General features: G+C 44.4%; 1 protein-coding gene and 1 pseudogene across 15 annotated transcripts in view; one reads left to right on the plus strand and one right to left on the minus strand.

The window, feature by feature from the left end:
* The window catches only part of LOC105477054 (zinc finger protein 532), a 128,689-nt gene that overhangs the window by 55,745 nt on the left and 47,663 nt on the right, over nt 1-25,281 (minus strand). For all 15 annotated transcript variants that reach the window (XM_024791363.2, XM_011733387.3, XM_011733380.3 and 12 more), the window contains one exon: nt 11,934-14,296. In XM_024791363.2, coding sequence (XP_024647131.2) covers nt 11,934-14,279 — 2,346 coding nt within the window. In that variant the 5' untranslated portion in view covers nt 14,280-14,296. Of the gene's footprint in view, nt 1-11,933; nt 14,297-25,281 lie in introns of those variants that run through there.
* LOC112425794 (U2 spliceosomal RNA) lies at nt 6,350-6,519 on the plus strand (annotated as a pseudogene).

The raw sequence follows: 25,281 nt of genomic DNA on the forward strand, positions 1-25,281 counted from the left end.
TTGTTTTGAGATAGGCTCTCACTTTGTTGCCCAGGCTGGAGTACAGTGTCGTGATCACAGCTCACTGCAGACTCCACCTCCTGGCCTCAAGCGATCCTCACTCGTCAGCCTCCCCAGTAGCTGAGACCACAGGCACACGCCACCACACTCAGCCAATGTTTGTATTTTTTTTGCACAGACAGGGTCTCACATATTGTCCAGGCTGGTCTCAAACTCCTGGCCACAAGCAATCCTCCTGCCTCAGCCTCTCAAAGTGCTAGGACTACAGGTATGAGCCACCATGCCAGCTTCATTCCATTTTGAGGAAAAAAACAAGCTATTTTGGTTGGAGACATCCTCCTCCTTGATGGTTGCATGGTGTCAATAGTTTTAAACTCATATGACATCATTTGCTTAACTGTATTCCCTCAAGCTGTATTCACTGTTCCTGTTATAGAAAACTTGTCATCCCTGCTTCCCATGATAGTGGTGATGCATTTTCACAGCACAAAGGAGTATCTTCCATCAGCTTTTCTGGAATGCTTTGAATTCATGAAAATGATGAACATCCTCTGGGTTTGGGGGGATGTATTTCAGCATGAGGGCAGACAAGGATTTCTTTGGGGCCTGTAATGACTGACTTTCCTTACTTTTTTTAATCAAGTAAATTAAAATATATCTTAAAATTCTAACACTCTACTACACAAGCTGAAGCTACTTAGTAGAGGATAAAGCAGTTGAATGTGATGGTAACCGCCTTTTCAATAGAAGAAAGCATAAGAAAGGGCACCTACGTGGTTTTATGTGTCTCTTGACATTTTACTTATGTCATCTAAAAATGGATAAACGTTTTCGGTACTTAGGTAATAAACAGTTAATTTCTATTCTACAGCAGAGTTATTTGCTCGGTTGAACTGTTACTTTTTAAAGTAAACATTACTTTTCAATAGTCAGGTAATACTAGAAAGCTATAGGAAAATAAAGCTGAAAAGTACCCACATTCCACGCTTTGCAATTACAACCGACTCTGTGTATCCTGAGGTTCTGCATCTATGTATTCAGTCCACCACAGATCAAAAATATTTGGTAAAAAAATAAAAAATAACAAAACAACAATAAAAAATACAGTATAACAACTATTTACATAGTATTTACACTATTAGATATTATAAGTAATCTTGAGATGATTTAAAGGACACAGGCAGATGTGCTTAGGTTCTATGCAAATACTGTGCCATTTTATAACAGGGGCTTGAGCATTCTCAGATGTTGGTATCTGAAGGGGGTCCTAGAAACAACACCTGAGGAAACTAAGAGATGACTGTACTCATTTTTTTTAAGAGACAGAGTCTCACTCTGTCGCTCAGGCTGGAGTGCAACAGCACGATCTCAGTTCACTGTAACCTCTGCCTCCCAGGTTCAAGCAATTCTCCTGCCTCAGCCTTCCAAGTAGCTGGGACTACAGGCACACACCGTCACACCCGGCTAATTTTTTTGTATTTTAGTAGAGACAGGGTTTCACCATGTTGCCCAGGCTGATCTCGAACTCCTGAGCTCAGGTGATCCGCCCACTTCGGCCTCCCAAAGTGCTAGGATTAGAGGCATCAGCCACTGCACCCTTCTTGAGCCTTTGCTATCCAATCCTGGCACTGAAATCCATCAATGGCATGCAAATGCAGGCTACAGGGAAGGGGGAACCTGGTACATTCTGGCCAGTTAAGGAATCAGAGAGTGTTCAAGCTTGACATCCTCTTTCTATAGATGAGGAATTAGCTGAGTAATAAGAAAAATAATTATACGTGTTTTTGCTCATAATGTAGGCAGAAAACAGCCTGAGAGAGGTACGTGAGAAACAGTGAGAGAGGCTAGAGAAATTAAGTATGGCCGTATACTTATGCTTACATTTCAAACAGACCAAAAGCCTACACCAACATGAAACACTGCAGCTAAAGTCAGAAACAATGCCAGCTTAACAGTCAGCCCAGATGCTAAGTAAATTACTCTCACCTCATTAAAAGCAGTTCCATAATCTTCTGTCTACAGTATAATTATCCAAAAATAATAAAGTATACCAGTTTGTTTTGTGGCTTTCACTTTTGTCCAATTTCAGACTGAGAACACAAAGAAAGCATTTCATTTCAGATCTCACTTAAATGGAAGTCATACCAGGCAAACACAGCAGAGCTGGCTCTGTATGCCTTTCGCTCACAGAGTTAGACGGTTGTGCTGGTTTTGTCCTCAAATCATTCTGCTACACAAAACATCCCTAACAAGAATTGACAGTTAAATGAACAAATTTACAGAAAGCTATATGGCCAACACATATAATCTACTTAGATGCTTATTACTGAAGAATATGGGTAAATTAAAAGTTGATAACACTAAAATATAAACTAGGACAGGACTAGTCTTGACCAAAACTTAAATTAAACACTTAGAAGAGCAGGACCAAAAACCAAGGGTCATGAGTCTTCTGCTAATAAGGGTATTTTGGGAGAGGGAGGAAGGGAGGAATTCAGGTGAGCTCCCCGGTTTCCAGAGGAAGCTGTCTGAGCAGAGCGGATCTAGAAATGAGAACCAGCAGAGGCTGCTCCCGGGAATACAGTTAGTATGTTATATTAATGATGCCCAGAAAGTTCCCGAAACTAAAGTGAACCAGCAATTCCCGAAAACGAGGACCACTTTAGATGTCACCTTTATCCACACTCCGGAAGGTGACTTGGAAGTAACCCCAAGAATCCATCCTTATGTGATTCCTAAGGTCCCTCTGGCTGTAAGAGCCTATGCTTCGACATCTTAGACAAGCAGAAAGAATGAACCAGCAATACAGAAACTTTGCCTTGAGTCCTGGCTCTGCCACCAATTGGGCATTTGCTTTTTTCAATTGTAAAATAAAAGGGCTGGTCAAAAGACCTATAGCATTCTGTGATTCTACAGCTGATATAAATTCCACAAGAAGAAAACAGGTTTTTAAAATTAAGGGGTTACAGAAAGCATTTCCAGTCTATAGTTGGTTAAATGTAGACATGGTTTTAAGAGGAGTTGAAGCAATGACATCCCAACACATTAAATTGGTATTTATCAATTATTCAAACGACAGTCCTCAGCTCTTAAATACTTTATGGAGAAGAGGAAAGCTCCTCTGGTCTCTCGCCCACTCCCTTTTCTCGACATACCCCAAAGCCGGGATTATTAAGCAGACAGATCAGAATACAAACCCCTAACTGGGGCAGATTTAATGGCTAAAGAGTCAACTGCTCAGAACTCTGTTTTTATTGTACTGCTTGATTCCATGCTCCCTGGAAGGCAGTGATCCCCGCAAAGGTCCTCAGCCCTCTGGCTCTCTCCCTCTGCCACCGCCTCCTCCAAGGGGTAAGCAGATGCATGCAGGCAGTCTAACCTCAGCCTAGCAGGCTTTCGGTTCCTGGTCCAGATTGTGTAGCACAGTGTGATCAAATCCCAAGACAGCTTTGGGAACGTATGGCAAAGAGAGCCTCAAGTTAAAACCATATATTCCAACACAGCTCTTACCAGAGACCCGCTCTTGGGGGTCACTGAGCACAGGCCAGTTAATAAGAAAGCGGTGCTTTTGAGTCTCTCTGGCGACTGTTAGTTCTGCATAGATTGTCTACGGAACACTCGGAGGAGGAGCAGCAACTGGCAAAGAGAATGCACCAAATGCCACCCAAACCTTCCTTTAACCCACGGCATACTGGCAGTCTCAGAAGGCTAAAGGCATGCGTAAGGGGAGATGGTGAGAGGCATAGGAGGAACAGCCCCAGCTGGTGCTCACAGGCAGACAGACCCTTTGCTGGGTGCAGAGAAGCACCCTGGGGAAACTGAGACAGGCTCTGTTCAAAACATAAACAGAGGTCAAAATACAAAATGATACCAAGGAAAAAATAAAATATAAAAGGAAAGATTAAAAAAGGGATAGTGACTGAGCTAAATCAAGAAAAGTGTGTTCTTAAGAGAGAGGCTGAGGTCTTAAAAGAGGCTCAGCTCACCAGATGTGAAAGGAAAAAGAAGCAATTCTCACTCCTAACTGCTTTTAAAGACGGGGCTAAGAAAGGAAATTTACACTGGGCGGAGAAAATGTCTTCAATTCAGAGACAACAGAAATCCCAGGAAGTCAAATGGAAAGTCACCCTCCCAGGAAGCCTAACTGCAAAAACAACTGAGATTGGGGTCTGAAAGTCTCTGGCAGAGCACAATAATGCAATGACAGAATCTCTCACTGAAGACAGGACAGCTACATTAGGATCTTTTTTAAAAAATGGAGTAAAACGTCCACTTTCAGGAAAATGGAATAAAAGTCACTTTCCCTATTCTTCCCATTAAGTACAACTCAAAACCCTGAACGTTATATATAAAGTAAACATAAAAGGATTCTGAAATGTGGAGTGAAAGATTAGCTAGGGACCTCAAGACCCCACGAATGACAGGGTAGTCAGTTCCCTAGGTTTCTCTTTGCCTCATATGTACCAGATTTGGAGCTGAAGAAGCCGGTAACCCAAAATGCCAATGGGAAGAGACAAAAAAAATATCCCCAAGAAAGCCTGTGCTCTGTAGCCGACGACCAGGAAAGGGGTGCCTAGGAAAACAGAAAACTTTTAAATGAAGACTGCTCTACTCCGGCCAAATCCTACAGAAAACGCTGTGGCTTCACCCCAATCTGTGCCAAGTCGAGGGGAGTCAAGACTTCATTCAACCCTCTTGAGACTGTAACAAGCTGCCTGTCCCAACGCCCCTACCCAGATGGTGGGTGTCAGAGAAGGCCAGTAGTGAAGGGGAGTTTTCACCTCTGCCAATTCCCCCACCACCAGCCCAGCAGGTTTTTTTTTTTTTTTTTAAACCCTAAAAAAGCAATCTCCAGGTCCAGATGGTTTCACTGGAGAATGCTACCAAACAAAGAATTCTACCAAACAAAGAAAAAACTAACACCAATTATACACACTCTCTTCCAGAAAAATTGAAGAGGAGGGAATACTTCTCAATTCTTTAAAAAATGAGTATCAACCTATCTCAAACCAGATAAGAACAGAACAAAAAAGGAAATCTACATGGATATAGATGCAGAACTTCTTAACAAAATAGCAGCAATTATAATTCGAAATATATAAAAAGAATGGCCGGGCGCGGTGGCTCAAGCCTGTAATCCCAGCACTTTGGGAGGCCGAGACGGGCGGATCACAAGGTCAGGAGATCAAGACCATCCTGGCTAACACGGTGATAATCCCGTCTCTACTAAAAAATACGAAAAAACTAGCCGGGCGAGGTGGCGGGCGCCTGTAGTCCCAGCTACTCGGGAGGCTGAGCCAGGAGAATGGCGTGAACCCGGGAGGCGGAGCTTGCAGTGAGCTGAGATCCGGCCACTGCACTCCAGCCTGGGCAACAGAGCAAGACTCCATCTCAAAAAAAAAAAAAGAAAAAAAAGAAATATGCAGCTTGACCAAGTGGGATTCATTTCAGAAATGCAAGGCTATTTTGATATCTGAAATATCAATATAATCTACCCAAAAAAACCCTGAAACCAATAACTGAGTTCAACAGAGTCAAAGGATACACAATATGTAAAAATTATTTGTCTCTATACATATTAGCGATCAATATGTCCTCACCAAAAAATATACCACTTATGATTGTTTGAAAAAATAAATCTAACAAAACATGCACAGGACTTACATGATGAAAACTACAAGGCTGGCGCAGCGGCTCACACCTGTAATCCCTGCACTTTGGGAGGCTGAGGCGGGCGAATCACCTGAGGTCAGGAGTTCGAGATCAGCCTGACCAACATGGAGAAACCCCGTCTCAACCCCATCTCTACTAAAAGTACAAAATTAGCCGGGCATGGTGGCACATGCCTGTAATCCCAGCTACACGGGAGGCTAAGGCAGGAGAATCACTTGAACCTGGGAGACGGAGGTTGCCATGAGCCGAGTTTGCACCACTGCACTCCAGCCTGAGCAACAAGAGTAAAACGCCATCTCAAAAAAAAAAAAAAAGAAAAGAAAACTACAGGCCGGGCGCGGTGGCTCAAGCCTGTAATCCCAGCACTTTGGGAGGCCGAGACGGGCGGATCACAAGGTCAGCAGATCGAGACCATCCTGGCTAACCCGGTGAAACCCCGTCTCTACTAAAAAATACAAAAAACTAGCCCGGCGAGGTGGCGGGCGACTGTAATCCCAGCTACTGGGGAGGCTGAGGCAGGAGAATGGCGGAAACCCGGGAGGCGGAGCTTGCAGTGAGCTGAGATCCGGCCACTGCACTCCAGCCTGGGTGACAGAGCGAGACTCCGTCTCCAAAAAAAAGAAAAAAAGAAAAGAAAACTACAAAACAAATAATCAAAGATATAAATAAATGAAAAATCACTTCTCGGCCTTTTGGCTAAGAACAAGTGTAGTATCTGTTCTTATTAGTATAAATAAATGAAGAATCTGTGCTCATGTTCATGGATTGAAAGGCTCAATATAGTAAAGATGTCAATTCTCCCCCAAACTGATATGTAGGTTTAATGCAATTCCTATCAAAATCCCAGCATGTTGTTTTACAGAAATAGACAACATATAAAAGGTAAAAGAACTAGATTAGTGAAAACAATTTTGGGAAAGAAAAACCAATTGGAGGCATCCATCTACCAGATTCGAAGACTACCTACAGTACTCAGACTGTAGATACTGGTAGACGGACAGACACACAGATCAATGGAACAGAATAAAGAACTCAGAAACAACCCCACACAAATGCCTGACTGATACTTGACAAAGGGGCAAAAGCAATTCATTGGAGGATGACAGCATCTTCAACAAATATCCAGGTATGGGGGGAAAAAAAATGACCCTCCACCTAAATCTCACACCTGATACCAACATCAACTCAAAATGAGTCACTGACTTAAATGTAAATCACAGAATTATAAAGCGTTAAGGAAAAAAACATGGGAGAAAATGTTTAGAATCTAGAGCTATGCCTTACACTTGACACCAAAAGCAGGGGTCATAAAATGGAAAACTGATATACTTGACTTCATGAAAATTACAAACTTTTGCTCTGCTAAAGACCTGTTAAGAGGATGAAAAGACAAGTTACAGACTAGGCGAAAACACTTGCAACCACATAGCCAACAAAAGACTAGTATCTAGGCTCTATCAAGAACTTGTGAAACTCAATGGTTTGTTGTAAAAGCAAACAACCTAATTAGAAATGGGCAAAAGATATGAAGAGACATTTCACCAAAAAGGAAAAACAGATGGCAAATTAAACCCATGAAAAGGTGTTCAACATCGTTAGCCACTAGGGTAACACAAACTGAAACCACAATAAAATAATACCACGCACCTATCAAAATGGCTAAAATAAAAAATGGTACCACCATCAAATGCTGGAGGATGCAGAGAAACTGGATCCCTTGTGTGCTGCTCCTGGGAATATAAAATGGTACAGCCACTCTGCAAAACAGTTTAAGAGTCTAAACATGCAAATACCACACAAGCCAGCAATTATATTCTGCTGATAAATAGGCATTTATCCCAGAGAAATAAAAACTTATGTCCACACAAAACCCAGTACACAATGTTAATAACAGCTTTATCCATCATAGCCCCCAACTGGATCCAATGCAGATGTCTTTCAACAAGTGAATGGTTAAATGAACTATGGTAAACCATACAACGGAATCTACTCAGCAATAAAAAGGAATATACTATTGATATACGCAACAACCAGGGAAATATGCTGAGTGGAAAAAAAGCCAATCCTAAGGAGTTATATACGATATTATTCCATCTATATAACATTCCTGAAATGACGAAATTATAGAAATGAAAAACAGCTTAGTGATTGCCAGGGTTAAGGAGCGAGGAGAGGGTGTGGGTGGCTATAAATGAGCAATATGAGATCCTTGTAGTGCTGGAAAAGCTCTGTTATCTTGACTGAGTCAATGCCCATTTCCCAGTTGTGATACTGTTCTATAGTTTTGTGAGATGTTACCATTGTGGGGAACTGGATGAAGGGTATACAAGTTGTCTCTCTATTATTTCTTACATAGATCTATAATTATCTCAAAAGAAAAAGGGAAGGAGGTCCCTCTGCCAAAGTAGTACCTTTCTCCAGACCTGGTAAACCAAGGAGCTGAAAGGCACTGAGTGAAGAGTGATGGACCTGCCAATCTAGCAAGGACCCCAGAGGCCACACCCCTTACACTTTCTGAACCATGAACAGTGGCAGCAGGGTCGGTTCAGGAATCCACTTCAGGTGACGAGACTAGACTGACTAGACACTAATGTGCAGACCCAGGGCACCCTGACTCAGAGTCGCAGGCACAGGCTTAAATTGCACTGGGTTCCTACCCCAGAAAGCACAGGCCAGGGTGTGAGCACCGAAAAGCTGTTACAATGTGGGCTGGTATACTCTTCCAATTCACCCATGAGCTACCAAGAATGTGGAGGTCTATGGGGAAATGGAAAGTTAAAGTGTTAAATACATGGAATACTGGCTGGACAGGGTGGATCACATCTATAATTCCAGCACTTTGGGAGGCTGAGGCGGGTGGATCACTTGAGGTCAGGAGTTCAAGACCAGCCTGGCCAACATGGTGAAACTCCGTCTCTACTAAAAATACAAAAATTAGCTGGATGTGATGGTGTGTGCCTGTAATCCTGGCTGCTCTGGAGGCTGAGGCAGGAGAATCACTTGAACCCGGGAGGCAGAGGTTGCCGTGAGCCGAGATTATGCCACTGCACTCCAGCCTGGGCGACAGAGTGAGACTCCATCTCAAAAAAATATATATGGAACGTGTTGGACAACAGAGGAAAGGAGGGGCTCGGCACAGCCGCCGGTACCTCAGGCTCCCCTGGGTCCATTTCTAGATTTGTAAGCGGTCATGTGCGTTTTAAGTGCCACCCTCAGACAGAAACCAAGTTCTGTGGGTAGATGTTTTCCCAATCGAGTTGAACAAACTATAAACCGGCCGACAGTCATGTGACTGGCAAGTGAAAAGGATGAAACAAAGGCTACTTTCTCTTTTCTTTTCTCCCTGTCTTACTGCAGCCCCCACCTCCCGCTCCCATGGCTGCTGGATGGCACCCTGGGCAACAGTAATGGGCGAGAACCCCCATGGTCACATGTGGAGGCTAGGATGGCAACAGCCACAGGAATTCTACTGAGCCCCTAGAACCGAGGAAGAGACTCCAGGTTGGGTTAAACCATGAATGCTGAAGACACAGCAGCTACTCCCACTGAGGCAGAAGCCACACTCCCCGCCTGGGTCTGAGTGACACAGTCTGGCTGCGTCTGGGAAATGGGAAGCTGTGGAGAGGCATTCTGGATCCAGTGAGAAAGGGGAAACGAGGAACAGGAGGACAGCGTGCTATGGGGCCTTTTCACGCTGCTGGTCCTGCAGTGCGTGGCTATGCAGTGGGCTGAAGCTCACTACAAACCAACGCCCTTCTGTGGTGAGCTGAGTGGCCTACATAGATGAGGGCATGGCTGCAAAAAGGACACAGAACAGGAGGTGAGTGTTTTGCTTGTGTGTATCTGGCCTGAGAGTTAAATGTACATTCTGCCCCGATTCACTCCTTGGGATTCCGCGTGAAATAGGTGACCTGCGTTATTTTACTCATCCCAGCGAGACACAAAAGTGATGCCAAAGCAACCACACACAAAAGAAAAGATGTTAATCTCTCCTCCCGGGGCAGAGCTTCACCCATTTCACCCTAGTTTGGCTGTTGAGCCTAAAAGGTTAATCAAGAACAAAAACTAGGGAAACACAGGGAAGAAGGAAATCCTACCCACCTGCCCATGCCCTTCCTTGCTCTCAGAGAAGGAGGTCTCAGACAGACACATCTGAGGGTAGCTCCAAAGGCCAGATACAGAGCACACAGCTCACAGTGAGAACCCTCCTAAACCAGGACACAGTCGACCACTCTACACAGTCCAGCAGCAGACAGACACGAGACAAGAGGAAAACAGAAATGAAGAAAGAGCTGTTTGGCGTTTCCCCCTTTTTTACTGCATCTCGTTAGGATGAAAAGAAATATTATCCTTTTGATGAAGTGGTATCAAGATGGGAGGACATCCATGGAGACAGAACCCAGGCATTGTCACCGGGCTAGGTTAACAGCTGGAGCCATCACAGCCTTCTTAAACTAAGTCGCTGCTTTCCTGTTTTATGAGCATTTTACTGCTGGAGTCAATGAAACATTTAACATTTAAACCTGCAAGAATGCTGTCAAAACTCTTTATTGCTTCCATTTCCACTAAACTGAAAAACCAGAGAAAAAAATTACCGGGGTATTCTTGATCTTTCGTTCCCCAAACTCGAAATGCTACAAAGAACTTAAACCAGTAATTACCCTTGAGGAACTAATCACCAAGATAGTACCAAACTTCTGAACTGCAGCACAAACATCCTAATTAACAAACTATTGGAGGGGGAAAAAAAGGAAAGCCCAGTTTACTGCTAAATCTTTATAAAGAGATGTTTGAGGGGCAGAGTATATTAGCTCAAACTAGTGCTCCCTTTGAATTTCACAAGTGGTTTTTTGTTTGTTTGTTTGTTTGTTTTTTGGAGACAGGGTCTTGCTCTGTCACCTGAGGCTGGAGTGCCATGGTATGATCTCAGCTCACTGCAACCTCCACCTCCCAGGCTCAAGTGATCTTTCCACCTCAGCCTCCCAAGTAGCTGGGACCACAGGCACGCGCTACCAAGCCCAGCTAATGTTTGGTATTTTTGGTAGAGGCGAGGTTTTGCCATGTTCCCCAGGCTGGTCTTGAACTCCCAAGCTCAGGCAATTCACCTGTCTCGGCCTCCCAAAGTGCTGGGATTACAGGCATAAGCCACTGTGCCCAGTCAAATTTCACAAGTTTTCTGGTTTGGACATTATGTCACATGGTCTAACTCCAATTTATTTCATTCAACATGTCTAATTACTTCCAAATAACAGTATTATAAATTTATGATAAATACATTTCTCTATTAGCTAAAAGTTGCCTCATGAAGTAGCAAATGATGGAGATAAAAGGCTGGCTGATGCCCACTGTGAAATGTAATTCACAAACATCGACCTGCACTTCACTACAAAACAAAAGCTGCAAACACATACAAAGGTATTCTGTTTAATTGGAGGTGGGTTTGCCATTTGTGGCTTAAATTCATTGCAGTGAAGGATATTACTGAACACACTTCTGGACCACCATCTTAAGTAAGCAGACATGCCTGATAAATGCATTCAACTATAAAAGAAAGATCAGCATTATAAACAACAGTAAGCTCAGTACAGCTGCCAGCAGATAAGTAACAGTAAGTATTTTTCTAAATATCAAAATTGTCACTAACTCAGGAACTCTGATGATGAAGCCTGGCTCAAACACCTAATACAACAGGATGACACTATAATCAGCTAAATTTCAGACTTTCAATATACATTCCAATGACCAAATGATTACCAAAATCTAAAGTTCCACAACTCAATTAGTACATATATATTATCTTCCCCAAAAAAACTATTCTATTAAAATAAGATCAATGTTTCAACATTGTTTCTATTCTTTTTTTTAATAGATATGATCTCGCCCCAATGCCAGGCTATAGTGCAGTGGCTCAATCACAGCTCACCGCAGCTTCGAACTCCTGGACTCAAGCAATCTTCCCATCTCAGCCTCCCGAGTATAGCTGGGGGCAACAGGCACATGCCACTGCTGCCACAACCACCACCGCCACTACCACTCCTGCTACCACCTCCATCACCGCCGCCACCACCACATCCCCAGCTAATTTTCTCTATTCTATGAGAACAATCCTTACTGGATCATGTGCCTGGCTGCACAGGCACGCATGCACACACACACCCATCCATTCCACTGCATTCCCACCCTAAAATCAAGGACATCTTATCAAGCACTCATGCCTACAGACTCATCACTGAAACACGAAAATGTAAATGATACTCTACTTGTCCACTCGTATCTGCAGCCTGCTGGAAATGTGTAGCCAGTGACGTCTCGTCCTGGAAGACTTCATTACACTCCAAACATTTTAGACTATGTCTACACAGTTTGGAGGGGTCTTCATCTAGGGGCATGGCTGGGGTGATGGGAGTGCTTGAAGGAGCCGATATGACTGTTCCAGTTATGCCAGACTGAATTTTTGTGACAGTGTGTGCGCCAGCTCCCACAGGGCTCTGAAGAGTGGAAGTTGAAGTGGAAGTATTGCTTGATGGAGAAACTATCATTTGATCTGCTGGGACTGGCTTTAAAATTAAGTGGGAGCATTGCATTACCACTCCTTTCTCCTTATGCCCACGGGCATGGGAAAGGAGGCTGCATTTGTTGTAAAAAACGAGGTTCTTTGTACAATGGTTGCACGTTACTTCGATGCGCACGCTCCGTCTGTCGTAGTGCTGGGTGAGACTCTTTTCAAGTGCAAAGGAGTCCCCACACTCCAAGCACTTGTACCCACGCGTCGGTAACGTGATCCCTGCATTGGCGGGAGGACTGAGGTTTGGGATGTAAACAGGGACTGGATTGACACTGCTCAGCACCTTGTTGAAAGCTTCCACCACAGAACTCTGCAAGGACGACACCACCTGGACTCGAGACACCTTTTTGGGGGGTTGCGAGGCTGCTGCATTGATTATTGCCTGCTTTATTTGTTGCTGAGGTTTGGTTAGCACTTGGCGGAGTTCAGAGGTGGCCTGGGCACCCTGAGGCAAAAGGTTAAGGTTGGCAAGGTGCACAGTCTTTGGCACGAGTTTGGCGTTGGCCAGGCTGGATGCCGGCACCACGACAGTTTGCTGCTGGATGGCATTGGCGGCTTTAATGATGGCGCTGCTGGCGCTCTGGACAGAGGCAGCAGATATGACCGTGGCTTTCACCGTGGTGTTGTTAGCGAGCTTCAAATTAATGACTTGGGATCCTGCCGTCTTTACAGCAGACACTGGGAGGAAAGCAGTAGCCACAGGCTTGATTGTGACCTGTTTAGGGGTGAGCTCTGCAGGGGAAACTGCATTGGTCACGACCGCGGACTGGAGAGGCGCCCTGGGGGGAGAGGAAAGGACGGCGGCTGATGCTGGAGATGACAGAAGGGATGTCACAGAGGCCATCACGGATGCTGTCTGCTCGGAAGGTTTCTTCCCAGAGTCAAGATCCACTTCTGGCAGTACCCTGGTCACTGTTCTCTTGATTTCCCCAGAAGATGTCTTAATGGTTTTTATGCGAACTTTGGGGATTGCTGGTGTGGACCCTGCGGGAGAGGATGGGGATCCCTTGCTGCTGTTCTCACTTGAGATGCTTCTGGGACTATCTGGTTGTTTTAGGGATGGTTTTTTGGTCCCGTCGATCAGATTTTGGGATTCAGGAGACTTGTCGGCGGCTCTCGGACTGTCGTTTACTTCTTTTGGTAACGGGGAGGATTCCCTCGAATTGGCCACTGGTTCTTTGCAGGAGTCTGAAGCCGCCTTTTTAGCGCTAAGAGCCGCAATGGCAGCGATGCAGGACGAGAGCTTGGAGGACGACTTTGTCTTTGATGGCGCAACGCCGGGAAGGCCAGCGTCATTCTTCTCGGAGCTCGGCTTCCCATCCGGGACTCTGTTTTCCAGCACCTTGTCAGAGTTTTCCTTCAATTTATCCTCTGCTTTTCTGACTTTAAAAGGTTCATAAACGCTCAGGTTTATAGAATTGGCTTCTGCTTCTCTCTTAACAACTTTGTTTTTCTCCATATTGCCTGACGTGGAAAGTCCCATTTTGCTGGAGTTTTCCCCTCCCAGTGCCTTCAGCTTATCGTAGTCCTGCTGGGGAGCCGACCCCGTCAACACGTTCGACCTGAAGCTTGATCGCACATCCTCCTTGTCAGGAGGGTCATCTACCTCAATCTTCTCATCGTCGTCAAACTCTTCAGCACTGGAGATCGGGCTAAACTGGCTGAACGTCGAGTCTTTCAGAGTCACCTCAGAGGCAGGCACATCTCCTTTCAAGGACTTCGCTCCATCTTTACTGTAACTGTCGAGGGAGGACGCCGTGAGAAACCCATTATGTAGGCCATTGCCGGTGGGGTTGTGGCCGTCTTTCTCCCCGCCCTCGGACGAGTCGATGTTCCGAACATTCTTGACGATAACGCTGACACCCACGTCAGAAGATGATGGTGCGTGGGAGTCGTCCTCTCCGTGAGCGTTCTGCTTCATGTGGCTTTCGTGGTCATCATGTCCAGACTCAATAGCTGCTTTAGGATCGACCATATCTGGGATGTCAAATGCTGCCAGGAGGTCATCAAAGTCTGGGGTCTTCATATCCCCCATGGTCATGAATTTGAGCAGATGTTCTGTTAAATGAGCAGAAAATAGTTCCATCAGAAATTGATATTTCCTCGCGATGAGATAAAACCCCTATACAACGCGCACTAACGTAACTGATTACCAAGAAAGAGCAAGGAGGTAACTGCATTTACGGTAACTACGAAACTCTGAGTCCAAGTGGACAAACATCAAGAAAATACATGTAAGACCTAGATAATTTTAGCTTCAAAAGTGATCCCTTCATACTGCTGTACAGCGTTACCAGCATGGCTCCTAGCTAACAAGAATGAAGTTGACTGAAACGGCTGTAGCCTAGAAAAACAGGTTCTGGTTTAGCAACTAGAAAATGTGTCATTTTCATAAAAAGCTACTTCCAACATATTCTGATCTTGACAGTATTTAATTCCGCTAGCAAAATTATCACTATCATCGTCACCATCAGATTCGGGATACCTTATTAAAAGAAACATGCCACAATCAAAAAAGCCAATTACAGATTTCAATATTCATCCACAGAAAGAAAAGAAACGAGCATCCACACCCACCACAGGATACCTGCTAATAAATTCCACTTGGGACTTTTTTTTTAAAAAAACCCTAAGGAGCTGATTCCGTCCATTTTTATTTAACCCTAATTTTCCCTATTATGTTTGTTAAAAAAGAAACACTCTCAGATGATAGGAGGATGGAGAGTTTTAGAAAAATGGCTGGTCGGGCCGGGTGCGGTGGCTCAAGCCTGTAATCCCAGCACTTTGGGAGGCCGAGACGGGTGGATCACGAGGTCAGGAGATCGAGACCATCCTGGCTAACACCGTGAAACCCCGTCTCTACTAAAAATACAAAAAACTAGCCGGGCGAGGTGGCGGGCGCCTGTAGTCCCAGCTACTCCGGAGGCTGAGGCAGGAGAATGGCGTAAACCCGGGAGGCGGAGCTTGCAGTGAGCTGAGATCCGGCCACTGTACTCCAGCCCGGGCTACAGAGCAAGACTCTGTCTCAAAAAAAAAAAAGAAAAATGGCTGGTCACAGCCGTTACTAAACATGAAGGATATATGAATACACGCAGTGCTTGAGGGTCTTTAAAAGGGGCCCATCCCCCCACCTGCAGAGGACAAGTGACTGTCAGGGGGAAATAAAGCCTCCACTGCAGGGGGTATGTTCTGCTCCCTGGACCCCCAGCCTTCCGTCCTAGGACTCTACTGTTTCCTGGTCTGTGTGTACTTGTCTCCTCTTACAGACTGGCCTGTAAGCTGCCTGAGGACAGGCAAAGTGTCACTCATCTTTCTAGCACAAATGTCAAATAATTAACGCAATACCAAGACAGGTTCTAGCATAAATGTCAAATAATTAATGCAACACCAAGACAGGCACTGGGTTTATAACAGAAGAACAGGGCTGGACCCAGCTCTGACACTCACTAGCTCTGGGGCCCTCAGGATGTGAGAGGATCTCTTGGATCTGTTCCTTCTGCAGTGGAGGCAAACAGCCAGGGAGAGAAGGAAAGGAAAGAGGGAACAGGAGAGAGCAAGAGAAGAGAAAGAGGAATGAAGCAAGCAGCAGTCAGTCGGAAGGGAAGAGGGTAGCAGCTGACTTCAGGCAACTTTCAGTGGAAGAATTCACCTAGCCAATTTAGATGTGTGTTCCTTGACAGACTCTATTCTTTAGTATTTACTGTGTTATTATCCTTCCTTCAAATCTGTTTTAGTGATCCCCGACACGTTGTCTCCTTCCACATCTTACTGAAGCACTTGATTTTTTTTTTCTTGTACAATCTAGAAAACATCACACATTCCTAATAAAAGTAACTATTCCAGGGTCAAGAGAGAATTTCTACTTAGTGAGAATATACATGCCTGAGAAAACTCATATACACCACAAATCTATCAACAGCTAAGACCCTCAGCATATTAACTCACTCTGGGGACACATCCAAACACTGTGAAGAATTTGGTTAGGAAAAACTACTGTTGAAGGCAAAATCAACGCTTAGAGTTCGATGGGAGCTGAAGAATAAATGGGTTCGATGGGAGCTGAAGAATAAATCTGCTTCTATTCACACCTGTCTCAGTTAATACCAAGCTGAAGAAGTCACGCGTGCTTTTCTTTCGATGGCTTCCTCAGCCTAGAGAAAACCCTCCGTGACCACTCTTCTCTCAGAGGGGGCCTGCGGAAACAGGGGGGGAGTAACATATCCCCAGCACCAAACTACCACCAATGCGAAAAGTACACGGGATATAAAACATTAACATCTCCAAAGGGATACTGAAGTACAAATATCTATGAGAAGTCAGACCCAGTAGGAAAGTCCGTGATTATGATTTTGTTTTTTAAATGAAATTGAACATTTAAACTGCAAAATGTGGGGAATGAAAAAGCCATCTGTCAGGCACTATATCCATAAAAGAATCCACCCACTTACAAATAATCCCTGAATGTCACCACTCTTATTTCTATCCATCATCCTGGGGCCGTAAATGGAATACTCACAATAAAACTGCCATTAGCAGAGTATTCCTGTGATCTGTCTTTACCAACCATGTTGATCTAAAGTTGGAGGTCACTGTTATTAGAAAACTCAAGACACCACCCCCTACCCCACCAGGGTTGAAAGGGCCTGAAAAGAAGATTTTTAACTGATGCAAAGCTTGGGCTCAGGCTCTGGAAGTCCCCATGGTAGCGGGGCTCTGCCCTAGTCCCTCCACCTTTTCTTTCGAGCTTCACAGGATTTATGTCATTTGCCCTCTCTTTATGACTTTGGTGAGCAAAAGACTTTATACAGTTACACACTGTTCATCCCAGAGGGCAGTCGGTTCAGGAACAAAAAGAAGATAAGAGAGAATTCAAATACTCAGTGGGTGGGAGGCCCAGAACATACAACCACAAGAATGAGGAAAGGTCGCCACGTGAAACCAAACTTGAGTGGTCGGCAGTGTGACTGTCTGATATTCTCAGGAACCCTGGGAAGGTTAATATGGCTCTTCTCACCTTTTTCTGCTGTTATACGTACAGGAACCTCCTGATTTATAAACCCGTGCACAGCGGCCATACTGAATCACTGAGTTAATGCTAAACTTGTTGCTCCACACCACCCCTATCTTTTCCTATCTGCCCAGCTAAAGCAGAGTTAAGGTCTAGAAGGCCCCAGAGAGGAACTCCCATGCCTGCAAACCCCGCAAGGGGTTGAGAAGCAACTCCTTCTCCACAGTGATCCAGCCTCACCCTGTCCCCATCCCTCTACTGCACCTAAGGTTTATACTCTTCTCTTGGGGGATGGGGGGAAGCCCAGAGTGAGGCAGTGGCACGTGGTAAGAAGTCAGAGTGAACTGATGGTAGTTTTAAAAAGTGAGTCAGCCATCCTAGTTCACCTGCAGGAAGGCCGACTATAAGCTGAAAATGCATAATGGGCGTTTTTGAGCGCAGTGGCCACCTGAAAGCGCATCGTGTCATCTGAAACCCGAGATCACTGTGGCGGGAGGACTCCCCGTCTGAGGATGTATAACTAATGGAATGGATACCACTCCCTGTAACTTCACACTTCTTTTTTGGTTTATAGGAATGTTTTTCATACCCACAATCACATTGTCCTATTACCCTTTCCCTTCCCACATTCTGGAAGGCAAGAGCAAGAGTTCCATTCCACTTGGAGGGGAAAAAAATGTGTAACTCCCACTTCATTTCTCAGTTATATTGAATACAAAGAGGAATGTTTATGCCTGAAAGTTTTCTTCACTTTCCACCCCAATTCCTAAGTACTACTGTCTTAAAAATAGATTCTTTTGCTTAAAAACATTACAAAAATAAATCTTAGTCCTCTTTTAAAAGATAAAATAGAACGATCTCATTTTAGCTTCCCTTTCCCTCAACAGTTTGATTTTTCAAACAGAATTAGCTTTAGTTATTTTAACAATGTCTTTCACTTATGCCCTATAAAATACATCTCCCTTCAAAGGCAATAATAGTCTTTTTATTTATTTATTTTTTTTTTTTTTCCAAGACGGAGTCTTGCTTTGTCACCCAGGCTGGAGTGCAGTGGCGCAATCTCTGCTCACTGCAACCTCTGCCTCCCGGGTTCAAGCAATTCTCCTGTTTCAGCCTCCCGAGTAGCCGGGATTACAGGCGCCTGCCACCACATCTGGCTAATTTTTGTATTTTTAGTAGAGACAGGGTTTCACTATGTTGGCCAGGCTGGTCTCGAACTCCTGAACTCGTGATCTGCCCGCTGTGGCCTCCCAGAGTGCTGGGATTACAGGCATGAGCCACCGCGCCCAGCCAATTGTCGTTTAATTTAAAAGTAAACCCTATATAAATGACCTACAATTCACTAACAAGCATTTGTGCTTAATGTATAATGTTCTTTCACCCGAAGACATCAACAATATCTGAGGGAATTAGACCTGTTTACAAAAAAGGAAATTCAAAGAACTCAGGTCTGTCACATGATCACTTTATTTTCTCCTATGACACAGAGACAAAACATTTCCTTTCCTACCCAAAGCCTCTGAGAATTATAAAAAGCTATTTCATCTTTGTTGGCAGAAGTCAAAAGTTATGAAGTCAAAAGAAAAACGTAAGAAAAACCTATTCACCCCTTAATCATACTTCTCACACTTTGTAACAAAATTCTTCTTCACAATAAAAAAAATTGTTGGTTTCCCAATTTCCAATTAGAGAATGTCAATATTAAACGCACAGGCACAGCCTAACCATTGAATCCCAACTTTAAATAATTCTGAAACAGGAAGACACATGCCTAAATCCAGCCAAGGTCTGCCTCCTCTGACCTGTGAAAACACTGGTTCCCTATTTAATAGAGAAACTAACATTTCCCCTAATGAAAATCAATAGCCTCTAAATCATAACAGTCCTACTTAGAGAAAAACAAATCAAAGTCTACTGACCATCTTGACAGTATTATAAAGGCTTCCCATAAAACAACCGTAATAATACAAGGTCTGCTTTAGGATTCCCAGTCCCTATTTTCTAGCACTATCTGGCCACTGAGACCTTCATTGTGTCTTTTTTGTATTCCATTGAATTTTTTTAAAATAATTATTTTATACACACACACACACACACACACACACACACACACACACACACACTTTTTTTTTTCCTTTCCCTTTCTTTTAGGATGGGGTCTCACTATGTTGTCCAGACTGGTCTCGAACTCCTGAGCTGAAACAATCCTCCTGCCTCAGCCTCCCAAAGTGCCAGGACTACAGATGTGAGCCACTGTGCCTGACCCAAAAAAAACCTCAATAAATGAATGGATCTAGCATGTTTTCATCTTTCCTATCTTTCCTTCAAATATAAAATGTTCTTATAACACATGTTTATATTACATAATGTTTCAAATTTAATTTCCTCCTCTTAGAAAATCTAGCTAGTATCCCCAGTTTTTATACATCTTCAAGAAACAGGGGTTTGACTTCTCTTGGCCGCCTACATTCAAATTCTTGCTCTTCCCATTATCCCATTATGCTAACCTTAGCTCTGCCTCCATCACCAATCTCTTATATCTTTAGAATTTCCAAGGCTCTGCACATTGTATCTCTTCCACCAAAGAAAAGGAAAAAAAACCTTCTCTCCTCTCTTCCAACTGACCTTCTGCTGCTTTTATCCCACTTCAATCTCGACTGCGTATCAGGGAAATCTATTTTCTTACTGCATTTCCATTCCAAACACCACGTCGGTTCAGCTACACAGGCTGACCTCATGGTTCTTCACTCTTCCTAAACCAGCTGGGGACAGAGGTCAGTTTGGGGGCCAAGTTTTTCTAAAAATCTGATTAGCCACACCTCTGGAGCAGTTGCCGTGGTTCACTGCCTCTCTCTAGGAAGTGCAGGCAGGGGTGGGAGAGACTGGGCCCCAAAAATGGCAGATTCTCGGATTTCAAAAAAATAGCATACACGCAGACACACACGTGAAAAAGTGTGGAAAAGCAAAATAAGCAATTATGAAAAAAGCTATGGAATCTCTTAATGACTTGCCATCTGAAGATCCCATGCCAGTGACAAAATGCCAAAGAAAAGTTTCATTTTATCTTTAGCCTTCACGCTAGTCAGACCCTGATTAAGTCGAGACAGCCAGCCCAGAGCACCTTGCAGGTCTAAAGGTTCCTCTCCGGCCACAGGGAAGAAAGCTGACACAATGGGACACCAACAACTCGCCTGGACCCTCTGACCCATCAGCACTGCTGGGCACCCTGATCACACTCTGCCCACTCTCAGCAGAAGAGCTTCATTTTCTAAGCAGCCTACACCGGGTAACACACAGTGTACAAGTACAGCTTATATGCACAAAGAACAGAATGCACGTTTTGTTAATTCTGGGTGAGTTAACAAGAAATTAGCAAATATAGTTGCTATTATCCAAAAGAGATATTTACTGGTTTCCTTAAACCTGATGATACCAATCATGGATATACAAATACTTTGCTCAAGGTGGTATGTTTTCTTCTTCAGTTAACACTCGATATTCCTGATCTGAAATTCAAACTGCTTCTGGAAATATCAACACAGGAGTCACTTACTAATGCCACGAACCAGGGCATGACCTTGGGAAAGAGAAGAGTGAAGTCAGCCCCGGCCCTTTGCTGCAGTTATTCCACACTTTTCCCTCAAGGTTATAAAACTAGGCTCCCCGCCCCCATCCGTTCCCCCCTCGCACATCAGGAGCAACTAAGGGAAAGTCCCTGTCCCTACAAACCTCAGCCTTCTCTGAAAGCTCAACCTCCCCCACTCAGCCTACTTCTCACATCACAGCTCTCTAAGGAAGCTCGCTCCCCAACTCCACGCTCTCCTGAGTCAAAACGAAAGCGCAGCTACAGTGAGAGCTCCTTTGCTTTTTTCCGGAGAGAAGCTCCAGGGAAATTCAGGGCTTGCCTGTGGCCCTCCACAGCAGGTCCTCAGCGCCATTCAGCACCGCAATTTTGTTTTTCCTTATTAACTCCCGTATTGCCAAGAGACAGAGTCTGCTTCTTTTCTTTTCTTTAACACAGGACCTAGATCTTCTGCCCAGGCTGGAGTGCAGTGCCATGATCACAGCTCACTGCAGCCTTGAACTCCTGGGCTCGAGTGATCCTTACACGCACTGCCACATTCAGTTAATTCTTATTTGCGGCAGAAATGGGGTCTCGCTCTCACCCAGACTGGTCTCAGACTGGCCTCAAGTGATCCTCCAGCCTCGCCTCCCAAGTGCTGGGATTACAGGTTTGAGCCACCCTGCCTGGCCTAAGGCTGTGGCCTGCAGATGTTACTAATCTCTCTCCCTCTTCTAAACTCCATCTCCTTTTCTTTCTGAGGTTAAGTTAAAAAATCATAGTCACCAGTCAAGAGGTCTCCCACGGCTTCCTTCCTTCAAATCTTGCCTGCACCTTCACTGCTGGCTTTGCCAAGCCGATCCTCCACAGTGAGCTTGGTCTGTCCCTTCTATTTTGGGTCATTCCTATCCCATCTGCCTAGAGGCATAGAGAGACGGCCCCCAGCCTTACCCTGGAACCCTTGGTGCTCTGTCCTCTTGCCACGCAGCCTTCACGGCTCAAGTTCTCCAGTACTGGGACATATCCTGCTCCTCCCAGTATCTTCCCCAGCCCTCTGACAATCCACTCTCTTGAAACCACCATTGAAATCCAGGCAGGGCTGGGCGTGGTGGCTCATGACTGTGATTCCAACACTTTGGGAGGCCAAGGCAAGATGATTGGTTGAGCCCAGTAAGTCGAGGCTATAGTGAGCTACAATCACGCCACTGCAATCTAGCCTAGGCAACAGAGTAAGACCCTGTCTCTTAAATTAAAAAATAAAAATAAAAAAGCCAGGCTGAAGGAAAGAATTTTGGGGATCATAGAATAGTTCTATATCACAAATGTGGTAATGGAGACATGTTTCTGTGCATCTGTCAAACCCTCGAGAATTTCAGGCCGGGCGTGGTGGTTCGTGCCCGTAATCCCAGCACTTTGGGAGGCTGAGGCAGGTGGATCACTTAAGACTAGGAGTTGGAGACCAGCCTGGCCGACATGATGAAACCCCCTCTCTACTACAAATACAAAAATTAGCTGGGCGTGGTGGTGCACACCTGTAATCCCAGCTACTCGGGAGGCTAAAGCGAGAGAGCCGCTTGAACCTGGGAGGCAGAGGTTGCAGTGAGCTGAGATCACGCCACTGTACTCCAGCCTGGGTGACAAAGCGAGGTTGTCCAAAAAAAAAAAAAAAAAAAAAAACTAGAGAATTTCACTGTGTAAATATTACATTTAAAAATAAAAACCAGGAATGAGAGAGGGCGTCCAAAATTAAGACCAACTGTAACAAGAACCTAAATGTATTACAAATGAATAACATTACTACACTGAAGGGTGCAGGGAAGAAAAAACTAACCTAAACAACTACAGAATTCTGACTGTACGCTGTAAGGCTAATGAAAAAGGACTGTGCACAAACACCGTCCTCCAGTAAAAAAAAAAAAAAAAAACTGCTGAAATCTAGTTAGTAGTAGTGTACGAATGATAATTTTTAGTTTTCACAAGTGTGTTAGAATTACACAAGATGTGAGCTTTAAGCAAAGTTGGGTAAATGGGTACTTAGAAATTCTCTGTCCTATTTTTGCAACATTTCTTTCTTTTTTTTTCTTTTTTGTAGAGAGAGGGTCTCGCTATGTTGTCTAGGCTGGTTACTCCTGGGCTCCAGTGATCCTTCTACCTTGGCCTCCCAAAGCACAGGGATTACAGACGTGAGCCACTGTACCTAGCCAAAACTTTAAGTTAAAATTACTTCGACATAAAAGTTAAAAAGGGAAAACCCAGGCTATGTGACATAATACAAAGCAGACAGCTTTGGAGATGAAATCCTTGCTGTCCTATTTACTACTATTAGCTAGTGACCTCAGGTGGCCATGGCACCTCCCCGAGTGTCCCTTCCTCCTAGGTCCAAAGGAAGGTGCGTGCCGTCGCTGAACAGTGTAGTCTCACAGCAAGAAAACACTCCAGAAACGATCCATTCCCAATCCATGTTCCCGCGCGCCTGTTTTTGGTGCCAATCGCCTTTCATGTTGCCCGTGACCTTACTGCAGAATTTCATTTTCTGGTCATCCTTTCCTCTCATGGACCCCACAGCATTGCCTCAAGCTCACTTGGCTTTTCCTGACTCACCGGCTTTTCCTCTTCTCCCCTTTCATGAGTCCCTTCAGACTCTTTTTTGTTATCCACCTTTGTTCAAAGGCAACCTCACCAACTCCCATGGTCAGAACAGTCAGAACAAACAGGTTTCTACCTTTAGCCCTAACCTGCCTTAAGAGTCGTCTTTCCATTGTTGGGATGATATTCTGCTTGGCTCTCCTCACACTAGGTCAAACTTAAAACTAAAGCCCTCATATTCCCTCCCATGTTCCTCTAAATCCTGTGTTTTGTCAATGACCTTCACCTTCTCTAGGAAAACAATAAAAATCTTCAGGCAGGGCGGGCACAGTGGCTCATGCCTGTAATCCCAACACTTTGGGAGGCTGAGGTGGGCGGATCACTTGAGGTCGGGAGTTCGAGACCAGCCTGACCAACATGGAGAAACCCCGTCTCTACTAAAAATACAAAATTAGCCAGGCGTGGTAGTGCACACCTGTAATCCCAGCTACTCAGGAGGCTGACACAGGAGAATTGCTTGAACCCAGGAGGCAGAGGTTGTGGTGAGCCAAGATCGCACCAATGCACTCCAGCCTGGGCAACAAGAACAAAACTCCACCTCCAAAAAAAACATCTTCAGGCAGCATTTCATAAACCATAAAACACAGATACTAGTTCTGTAGGATGTTATTAGGTCTTTCACAAAGACAAGACTGAAATGCACATAGCAAATGCTGGATTTTCCTAAGTTAAACAGATTTCTTTCAGGCAAGACCCACTATTATGCTAATGAGCATTACAAATCTCCAAAATCAGTGATGCCAATAGCCACCAATTTTGATCTATCTGCAGGTCATTTTTTCTGATCCACAAATACAAATGCCAAAATGACTGCCCAAAAGGCTACAAAAACTTTTGTTGTTGCAAGTTATGCATTAGTTACTTTTATTGCATCTTGTCCCCCAACTTCATAAGCTAATGTCATTATTAGCTAATATCAAAGGCAACACAAAGATGCCTTACTGTACTTTACTTTTCATATTATTTGAATGTTTACTTTTTCTCCTATGTTTTGCTAGTTACCAATCAATGAATGATGAATGAATGGATGCAGAGAGCTGATGAATTTCCTGTTTCTTTCTTTCTTCAGCTCTATGAAACAACTTACCGATCCACACTCTCGTCATTTATTAATAAGCAAGAGTATACAAAGCCTATCCATACAGTTCCCTGACTCACTGGCTTTTCCTCTTCTATGTCCATAGACAAACCTTCATGAAGAAAAAGAGCATTTAACATCCCAGGTACACAACACACAAACAGTAAGTGGGAGAGCACAATACCCCTGGCAACATGATTCCATTCCAGCACCAGTGTTCCCTTTGTTCCTGGCTTCTTTGTGTCCAAAAATTTTCCACTTAAAAAAATGAGGATAACAGCATACGCTCAACCCCAGGGATATGGAAAGGGGCTACTGATATTTAGAGGGAGCCTTGTCATAATTAAACACACAGCACAAAACAGCGTAACATTCAAACAATGAGTGACCAGTGGTCAGAGAATGTCAAAGAATATTCCTACCCTTTTCATTTCAGTATCACAGATAAGAGACCTACAACCAGGCAGGGGACCTATTTGGCCAGAATCACATTCGGGAGAACAGTCTGTGGTGATCTTATTTATTAACCTTCCTAGTCAGACTGCAGCTTTCAGCAAAAGAAGGAAAGAAGCTAAATGGGCATCATCCTCACGGGGAAGGGCTGGTGCCAGAAGTCTTGTGGGGAGCTCAGGGGCTCCCCTTGTCAAAAACAGAACTCACTGGTTGGGAGTGAGCCCTGGCAAAGATCAGAATTAGAGGCTGAGGCACAAATGACCAATCTACCAGGTCAGAACCTGGGAGGCAGACAG

This window comes from Macaca nemestrina, chromosome 19 (assembly GCF_043159975.1).
Source record: "Macaca nemestrina isolate mMacNem1 chromosome 19, mMacNem.hap1, whole genome shotgun sequence".
NCBI classification, from domain to species: Eukaryota; Metazoa; Chordata; class Mammalia; order Primates; family Cercopithecidae; genus Macaca; species Macaca nemestrina.